Source organism: Lactuca sativa, chromosome 1 (genome assembly GCF_002870075.4).
Source record: "Lactuca sativa cultivar Salinas chromosome 1, Lsat_Salinas_v11, whole genome shotgun sequence".
Classification (NCBI taxonomy): domain Eukaryota; kingdom Viridiplantae; phylum Streptophyta; class Magnoliopsida; order Asterales; family Asteraceae; genus Lactuca; species Lactuca sativa.
In genome coordinates, this window is record NC_056623.2 from 88,455,588 (window position 1) to 88,465,726 (window position 10,139).

The window sequence follows — 10,139 nt, forward strand, 5'->3', positions numbered from 1 at the left end:
TCTTAATTCCTCAAGAAATGCTCCACTGCACTCTCTTTTGGTCTCACACACTCAAGAATAGAGACTAGCTAGCTATTAGGGTTTCTCTGGATGTGAAGGTGACAAGGGAGGCTGAAGAGGAAAGTTAAGGACCTTTAAATTGGGTGCAAAACCCCGAAATTAGGGTTTCATCCTCCAGCTCCTACTCGTCGAGTCCCTTCTTGGACTCGGCGAGTAGGTCACTTAAACACGTGGACCAACCCGCTGCTACTCGGCGAGTCAGGCAACCAACTCGTCGAGTAAACCTTGAAATCATGAGAACTTATAACCATAATTTGATACTCGGGAATCGGGGAGTTGCATAATCTCTAAGAGTTACAAGTTGGCCTTTATTTATGTGTATAAATAGAGATTTTGGGTGACTATTGGAACATTCAAATGAAAGAAAACACAATTCTACTCTTAATATACGTTCATGTGATCTCTAAAAATCATTTGAAGTTGTTGTATCCGCGGGCGAATTCGTATTAAGGACAATGTCTTAAACACATGCCTCAACCTTTTTTATTTTCTTATTTTCTTTCGTACATTTCCATAATATTGTTCGTACACATCTTAAACAAATTCTTTTGTACGAAATGAACAAAAAGAAAAAAAATGTTTTTGTTTTTCTACTACTCAATTTTCGCAGCAAACAAAAAGAAAAATAAAATCATAATGTGATTGTCTAAATCAGATTTCTGCATCCGTTTCTTTTCTATCAGAATTATGATTTTTGAAATTTTGTATCTGAAATCAGTTTAAACTTCATACTTTTTTATATCATAATTTAAAATTAGTTTCTCTACTCCTGAAACCTGAAACATTAGATCATATCTGTATCAAAATTAGTTTTTATCATTATTTCTGTCTTGTGTATCAAAATTAGTTTCTTTTTTTTTTTTTTTGAAAAATTATGTAATACCGGAAAAATAATAGGAAAAAATAAAAAATAAACGTATAGGGATTTTTTTGTGGACTTTCTTAAAGAAAACTTGAAGTTTAATATAAAAAAATCCCAATTGGATTTACCAAAAACATAATTAATTGTTTCTATAATACTTGTTTTAATCATATTCATAGATTTCTTTACATATATCTACGTATCTGGCTTAGATAGAGTATCTTTGGTTGCTCCAATTTCTTAAATTTCCGTTTACAGGGTTTATGCTTTATACGCCTTGGGGATTTTATCTAGCTCGATTTGGAAACGACGATCCTTCGGAACTCAATCGGCTGATGCCGCCATCTTCCTCATCTCTCTCCATCTTGTCGCCGGCCAGACCCTTTCCCTTTCTTTCAAATTCTTATTGGATAATTCTCTCTCACTTTTTTTTTTTCTTTTTTTTTTTAATTTGTGAATTCACTATGTATGTGGAAATTTGGGTATGAGCTTGAAACAAGAACTGAAATTTGCGTATGTGCTGGTTTGACATATTTAGTTATGGTGTAAATTGTGGGTGCATTAATTTTCATTGTTTGGAGTATTCAAATGCTTATTGTGAAATGTGGATTAGGTTTGTTTAGATTGTAGTCTTGATTTTTATCGAAATTTGGTCGTTTTTTGTGGTTAAGTTAATTTTGAGTATAATTGATAGTAAATAGTAATGAATTTCACAAAATTAATTGAAATTTAGTTTATATTACATTATAGTAGAGTGTTTATAAGGTAATTGAGTTTCTGCATCTTCCCAGAAGAAACCTTAACAAACAGGCTTGATATAAAATTGTTGAATTAGATGAGAACTAAGTGAAGCAAGCAAAAAGGAACAAATTTTTCCTTCCGGTATAACAGTATTGCCACTGTGCTTGATCTTCATAGCTTGGTAAATCACGTTATCTATGTAGCTAACTTGATCATTACATGCCTATTTTCAAGCCAAGTTTCTTCACTGATAATTTATTATCTTGCCTTCCTTCTTCCCTTTCCTTTTAGGGAACCTAATTCTTATTATGTCTTTATAGTTATCTTAGATTCCAGCATTGTCAATCAAGAATCATATCTAGTAGGTATGTTAGGATCTACAAATTTATTTGATCCACAAGCATATGTGGTAAATTTGAACAAGGCACATCAAGTCATCCCTAAAGGTAATTACTCTATCCGGTAAGATTTCGCAAAACTAAGTTTGTCTTTTTATGAGTGCCTAGTAATACATTTAGTATAAAAAGAAGCCTACATAGTATATTCTCACACGCAACCTACTCTCTCTTTTGCAAATGCGACCATCCGGTTCTAGGGTTTCAATGGAACAGTTGCCGGAGGAAAGGGTTTCAATCGAACGGTTGCCCGAGGAAATGCTTGCAGAAATACTGATAAGATCAGAGGTGAGGGATCTGATCCGTTACAAGAGCGTTTTAAATTCATGGAAATCTTTGATCTCTCGAGCTGATTTCATCAAAGCCCATCTTGAACACAGTTATCGCCGTGATTCTGAAAATGACAAAATTGTAAAAAGGAGAATTGTTATGTCTGTTATGCTCTACGGCAACAAGCGAAGTAATGCTGATAATATCTATTTTGACAGTCGAAAACGTCATATACTCGGCTCATCAAATGGTTTGGTATGCATTACTCCCTCTCGTGCTGAATATTTACTTATCAATCCTGAAACTAGAGAGGTGAATAAACTGAAAAAGCCCCAAATACCTGACGCCGGACCTTTGACTTATGGTTTTGGCTATAATTCATCCAAAGATGACTATAAGGTGGTATTAGGTTTTGGGAAAGGTAGCAGTCATACCTGTTTTCTAATTTTTAGTTCAAAATCCAACCTCTGGGAAGTTATAGGAGAAGTAGACTACACTTGTATCAGTAGGGTGGGTGTCCTTCACAGAGGAGCACTTCATTGGGTTGCATATCATGGTTCACCTGACGATAAGCAACAGGTAATTCTTTCTTTAGATTTGTCCAAGGACAAATTTAAGGAGATTCCACAACCTGATGATATGAGATATAAGAATGATGTAGCTTCCGAAGGAACAATGCGTTTGGGGACCATGGATGGTTGTCTGTGTGTATTTGATGGTATGTGTACCGTCAAAATATGGGTGATGAATGAGTATAATGTGAGACAATCTTGGGAGCTTGTGTGGCGTGGCCACAAGACTAAGACTGAAGTTGTGCATCACTTGAAAGATATAAAGTACTACAGACCAAAGAAGAGGTTTCTGTGTCATAAAGAGAGTGTTGTCCAAACTCCAGATTTTATATGGGCTCCTAGGTATATACCAAGCCTTGTATCTCCTCGTGTATGCAGTAACCTTGTATCTCCTCATGTATGCAGTACACCGGACAAAAAGAGGCAGGAAACAAGCATCACCAACAGTCGCAAGGTGGGTTGTACTTAAATTATTATTTTTATTTTTTATTTTTTGGCTTTTTGGTTTTCATATATGGTTTCATATTGTGTTCGTTATGCTCGAATTGTGCCTCTGATTTTATCTGTGTACTATATGTCTAGGTACCAAAACTTTGTCTTGTCCCAGGTAGTTCAAGTGAGTTGGGTAATCATGAAAGGTAAAGCACTTGAATCTAACTATCTATATGACGATCGTTATAAACGTAGACAATTCAATGAAAGCTTGAGGTCATACGACTTGGAGTCTATAATTCACAAAATTCATTTACATCTTAATTTGCTGTTTTTAAGCTTTTATGCCTTTATCAGTGATAAACCTCTCAAAATCCCACCATTAAGGGCCTGGTAAGGTCCATGTATTAATCACAACATGAATTTTGAAGCACGGACATTAAAAGAACGGGTGGATAAGGGATTAGAGGCTTTTCTTGGTGGTGCGAATTTTCTTTTACTTTTCTTTGAGGCTCATTTGCATGACATGGAAAATCAAAAGCCATGTTTAATGCTATTTAATACTAGTACAAGGGAGTTTAATCTTTTAAGAAGTTAAATATCTATATAGCCTTTATGTTTTCCATGTTGGAATGCTATTTAATTGTGGTTCATTGGAGTTTCTTGTTTAGGGAAGTTAAAGAGTATAGTCACACAACTATGATGATCATGGTCTTAAGCTTGATGTCTAAAATTCTTAGGAGGAACCGATCCTTTTAAGTGCTTAGATCGGTTACAAAGAACTGAAGATATTGTTGAATACAAGGAAAATGATGACTAATGAAGACATGGAAGTAAATCCAAAATTGTTGCTAAAATCAAGGTTGTGTTGTGAGTCTGAAAACCAATGAAAGGGTGAAAGTAAAACAAAATTTTCTTCTTGGATATGTTTAAGAAGTACCTTAATATGAGATATTTTACTAATTGTTATTTGAAAGATAACTTCGCTAAACTAAATAAGTTGAAACAAGTATCTAGTAAGAGTGCAACTTGGAATTTGAAAAACTAACTATCTTAGGTGATGTGAAAAACTTCATGAAGGCAGCATGGCTTGATTTATTTGTGGTCTTGATGTGGAAGTAGTGACTTTGTCGAGTTACTACCATGTTTTGCTTTTGAGGAAGTGTAAAGTTGTATTAGGTATTCAAATGACAAACGTACAACTAAAAAAGATGCTCTTTATATAGAGCTAACATATTATCATCATTGGTATGGAATCTATACTATTCACCCATTTAATGTGGGGCACCCTTGACTCACGGCGAAAAAAAATTAGTGTCCACAACTCAACAAGGTCAACAAGCTGCTGTGAAATGTGAGAAGAAATTAAAGACTAAGAAAACAACCCACAAACCGTTAGCTTTAAGCGGATATGCTACATCAAATGATGGTTTTAGGTGAAGATATGATGGTTGCTATAAATATAAGCAATGTAAAGTGTTTATGGTAGAAGGGATATGACCATGACTAACTAACCTGATTAAATAGCTCAGCCTGTACATTACATGAACATTGAGGATAAAGCTTCTATGGTGCTAGTAGTTTCACAAATGGAGTGTGGCTCGGTTAACACTGAAGATATCGTCAATAAGGTGTTTAGTGTGTGAATAGCCTTACACACAAAGTCAATACTCCTAGAGGAAGTTGTGAATATCATCTTCCACACTTGTGAAAGAGTTGCAGCTTTCCCCCCTCCCTCCCCCCCCCCCCCCCCCCCCCAACACACACACACATGTTCATCAACAACCCTAGCAATTACATCAGCCTAATGGTGGCAGCAAGCCCTAATTTTATTTTTTATTTGGTAATTATCTAGATCGTGACCTATGGGTTGTGGTGCCTACGGTCTGCGAATGTGTATCATATCGTGTTAAGATGTCATTGGCAATTCGATCAATGTGTGGTTCATCATGAAGAAATAATGAACATGTTTAGAAGGATGACTAGAGCAATGTGTCAGCTAATGTACTTCTGATGAGATATGCTATGGTCACTGCTTTTGGTGCCAAATTGCTTGGTTTTTGAGATATTACGTGACTACTGAGTACTACAAGATGCAGGTTGATTTTGGTTCAATTTTTCAGGAATGTAAAAATGGAGTTTCATGTGAATCATTGCCACATGATTATTTGCTTTTTAAGGGTAACATGTTTGTTCCTAAGTGCTCAGTTTAGGAATTACTTGTAGAGAAGCACATAGTGGATCCTTGGATTTCCTTTTTAATTTTCCACTTTTGTTCCCTTCGGATTCACCACATAAAATAGTACCAAACGATCTTTATTCCAATATTGGTGTCTATCTTTATAGTTTTGTTGGTGATCCTCACATTTCTTTTTTCTACTTTGTTCCCTTCACATTAAATTCTATTCCATACATAATGGTTTAGAAATCAATTAACGATTGAGATTTTAAGTCTAACACAATTGTCTGTCACTTTTGGGGGGATAAAAGATTACAGTATTTTGTCCCTTTGCCAAATGCACTACAACCTCTTCCTCATAACATTCCGGTCATCAAGTTGAGTCATATGCAATCGTGCTCCCCTATATTGCTTTTCCAGTGACAATGTATTAGGAATATGTTTACTTCTCATTTGCTCTCTCTCTCTCTCTCTCTCTCTCTCTCTCTCTAGATTGTAAATATCATTTTCTTCTCACACCATTCTTGCTTTGTCTGCCAGCTAAGCAATTTGAATATGATGGGTCATGGGGATGAAGCTCCAGAGGAGGTGATCTTGAAGAAAAGCTGCTGAGCACATCAATTGCGTGTTGAATCTTTCGATTTCTGTTTAAAACTATGTTTTAAACCCTGTTTTATGTTATTAGAGATCTATGGAATTATCTTTAACAATCATGTGTTTGATGGTTTGAAAATCTTTAACAATCATGTGTTTAACGGTTTGAAAAATGCTTTAAAGATTGTTCTTTATATGGAGTTCGTATCTTAGACATTGGTACTTTCATGGAGTTTTCTCTTGTGTTGTACTGCATGCGTTCGCCTTAACCATGTTTTGACCTTTCTGTCATTTTTGTTGTCTTTATTCTTTATGAATAAAAAGCCTTCTCCTCTGCAACGTGCCTTATCGTTAATAGCTTTCAAATAACTTGGAATATGCATATAGAGGTGCGCTAAAAAGATTTATGTTTGTTGTTTTTTTGTTTTCTGGGTGACTTTCAAACTGGTTTGGATCAAAATCAGTTTTGGGACAAAATACTCGAACGGGTGTAACGTGTTCCTAACAAGATTTAGAAGACAATTATCCACTTTTTTAAAGTTTAATATGAAAAAAACATATGCAACAAGAACTGAACACCAATCAAACATATAATTTCATTTGACTTGATTATAAATACAAAAAGAAAATTAAGGATAACAAATACGAAAAAGGATAGAAAGTTAAACTTCATATAAAAATACAATTTGCAACAATAATTTAACTGTAATCAAATATATAAAATTCCAAAAGATCTATACAAAATGGAAAACTCTGATTAAAAATGATTAAGGAACCCAATAAAAGATCTACAAATTTAAAATCAAGTTTGTTCAGAACTTCACCAAATCCTGAGAATCCTATTTGCAAGGAACTTTTTGATGATATTCCAAATGAAAAACAAAGATTACTCCAACTCAAGACAAACATAATGTGTAAGACACGAATCTTCGGTTGTTCAGGAGCCAACTTATTGCACTCGCATTTTATGTAATTGAATCCTTCTCAAAACTGTCGGAAAGACTTGTATGTCTTAATGTAAGGGACTAAGGTCTAGTGAGAAATCCTTCCTATTTCAAAAAGTAACAAAGGTTAGTATGTTGATTTGGGAATTAAAGTATAGTACAAAAAAAGGGATATGTACCATTCCTTTTGGACCTACACATAGCAACTACATTCCTTAAAATCTGTCAACTATAAATGCTTTGGGTGACAAATTCAAAGTTGCCCAATAAGTCACTTTACCGTCACTATACCAGGTCCGTCTAGTTTCCGCAGGGCCGGTATAAAGCTTTACCAATCCCTGGGCTAAATGAGTAAGGGATACCCTAGTTTGTACTTGTATTGTATACTATATAATATACTCAACACCAATATAAGATAAAAGGCGTGTGACATAATACGCAAGAGAATCATAGTTTGTTGCCATTTCTTGTGTTAAGTCATTCACAATGTAATTATAAAAAGAAACCATGGTTGTGGGAGTTTGCAAACCAATTATTTATGTATCTTCATATTAAAAAAATCATAAATTATTAAGAGAAACAAGCAAAATGTGGAAGCGCGATGAACATTTGTGGTTCTTAATTGAATCTTAGGTTTTTGTGCTATGACCCTCAATGTAGGGGGAAGTTGTAACACCCATTTCCCGAAGCTAAATGGCCAAGATTAAAGGAACTAAAAAAAAAGGTTTTTGGAGAAAACCCTTAACCACGACGTGGCGTGTTGATGCCTAAGACTTGGTGTGAAATGTTATCGAATGCACATTTTAGAGGGTCGCCACGACGTGGCAATGGATGACCATGGAGTGGGAACAATAGCAGTCCAAGCCCTTGTATTTTAGCGTTTCTCCCATATTTAAGCCCCATAACTCCAATTCTAGGTCATTTCCTTTAGCCTCCATATCCCCATTCCGAAACCCTACCCTTCTTCCCTTAATGTTGAGCTTAGTGGCTCTAACTTGAGGTTGCTTGCTTCATTTGGTGAAACTTGAAGAAGAAACTAGTTCATTTTGGTTGAAGGAAGCAAGGAGCAAGCTTGGATCCAAGGTCTTTCTCACATTTCCAAGTTATTAGAGGTATAAAGTTCATACATTGACCTTTTTTCTTCTTGTTTCTATTTCAAGCCCATGTTTGGATGTTTTGGTCCCATTCATGGGTGCTTTTGGAGTTTGAGGAACTGCAGAACTGGATGTGGTGCTCATTTGGTCAAAAAGAACTTATGAGCTAGTGAGAAAAAAGGTCTTAGCATGAGTGTTCTTTGCCCCATGTTTGAGTTTTGGTCATATTAAGGACTTAGGGTTTAAGATCTTGTCTTATGGTGATGTTCTAATGGATAAAGTTGGAAACTTTATCCATTAATTCAATGTGGAGAAGTAGATTTGGAAGTATCGGCTGAAACTTTATCCATTAATTCAATGTGGAGAAGTAGATTTGGAAGTATCGGCTTAGGTCTGAAAGGATTAAGATCCTAATGAGAAAAATGGTGATTTTCTAGTGGCCACAACATGGTGAAAGTAGCCACAACATGTCAAAGTCAAAAATCTTGAATACCTTGTTCTAGCATTTCCATGGTGTGTCCACAGACGACCACGATGTGGCAATGTCTTGCATGTTCATTATTTGACCTTGTGACCCCCACGACATGGCTGACGTGGCATTGACATTGACCAAGTTTGACCATTGACTTTTGTGATCAGTTTGCATTTGGTTTAAACTTGAGGGTTTTTCACTGTTAATTAAGATTCTACCTAGTTTGGTGATTAGTGGACTAGCAAGAGCTAGGAGTGCAAAAAGGGAAGTGCGTCTCAGTGTTTTGGGGTTCTTCATTCTTGTGAGTTTTTCCTCACTATATTCGTAGATCGAAGGTACCAATGCCAACACCTCAGTTTTGGTTATCATTAGTAGAGGGATGTCATAGGGACTGTATGTGGTCATGTAGGATAGACCGAGGACTCTTGATCTAGGATTTCATACATGTTGCTTTTTTGGTTGTGGCTCTAGACTAGTATCATCTGTACGGGTGTCTATCTCACCTCTGGGTACATATGGTTATCCATTCCTTGGATTGTTGGTTATGTATCATTGTGTATAGGACTTTGTTGTGCTATAGTGATATGCTAGATTATATATGGTGTGTCGGTCAGAATACCAATAGGTTGCTTATCACATAGCGTAGTGCCCTAGGGGTTGTAGGTAGTCATGTAGGATAGGCTGAGAACTTTTGATCTAGGCTTTCTTGCATGTTACTTATTTGGTTGTGTCTCTAGATTAGGACCATCTGTTTTGGTGGCTATCTCACCTCTGATTACTTATGGTTATGAATTTCACAGAGGTTAGCTGGTAGCGGAGCAATGTGCTGTGCGAGGACTAGTAGGCGGTAGTGAGCTGTATTATTGATAATTGCATGTAGAGATGCACTAAGGTTTAATCTAACCGATATCTAGATCCGATCCGGTTTTTCCGACGTCACAATCAATCCGGTTAGATCTGAATCCAAACCGCTTTTGACTAGATTTGAAGATGCCTGATCCGAATCGGTTTAATCCGATTAAGTTGGAATCCGATTTGGAGTTTGATTTTTTTTTTAATAAAAAAACATTTTTAAGCACTCAAATATAACACAAAATGCAACATAGGTTCATTAGAGTACTTAAAACATATATCAAACATCGAAATATAAAGAGTTTTGATACTGATATCAAACTAGTTAACTAATAATAATAATAATAATATAGTGGCGTTATAACATTTTTTTTCCAAATATCCTTCAATTTTTGTGGTCTTTTACTTCGTGTTGCCTTCACTAAATTTTTCTTCAACCACCACACAAATGGATAGGGGACTCATTAATACCATCTTCTTCATCTTCGTCTTCGTCTTCATCATCATCATCTTCGTTTAGTTCCGAAGGCATTAATAAGCCTTGTTCATATTCTTGTTCCACTATCTTCGGTTTGACATTATCCGCTAGTAGGCCTTCTAGTGATGCCAAGTGTTGTGTATGTTCCACCGAATCCAAGTTATTCTTCAAGAAAATGTATACCCCTATCACAA

At 35.8% G+C, this 10,139-nt stretch overlaps 1 protein-coding gene across 2 annotated transcripts; it reads left to right on the top strand.

Moving 5' to 3' along the window:
- Positions 1-982: 982 nt before the first annotated feature.
- LOC111896990 (F-box protein CPR1) lies at positions 983-6,337 on the top strand. Of its 2 annotated transcripts, XM_042901865.2 has the most exons (4): positions 983-2,109; positions 2,259-3,354; positions 3,483-3,538; positions 6,052-6,337. In XM_042901865.2, exons 2-4 carry the CDS (start codon positions 2,266-2,268, stop codon positions 6,053-6,055), a joined length of 1,149 nt encoding a protein of 382 aa, XP_042757799.1. In that variant the 5' UTR covers positions 983-2,109; positions 2,259-2,265; the 3' UTR covers positions 6,056-6,337. The 2 variants fall into 2 exon arrangements, with proteins under 2 accessions (XP_042757799.1, XP_023748735.1); XM_023892967.3 differs by having other exon boundaries at positions 985-3,354.
- Positions 6,338-10,139: the final 3,802 nt, after the last annotated feature.

Excerpts from the sequence above, each read along its gene's own strand:
- LOC111896990 (XM_023892967.3), top strand. The coding sequence starts at position 2,239 with ATGCGACCATCCGGTTCTAGGGTTTCAATGGAACAGTTGCCGGAGGAA. Across the intron at positions 3,355-3,482 it reads GCATCACCAACAGTCGCAAG|GTACCAAAACTTTGTCTTGT; the intron begins GTGGGTTGTACT and ends CTATATGTCTAG.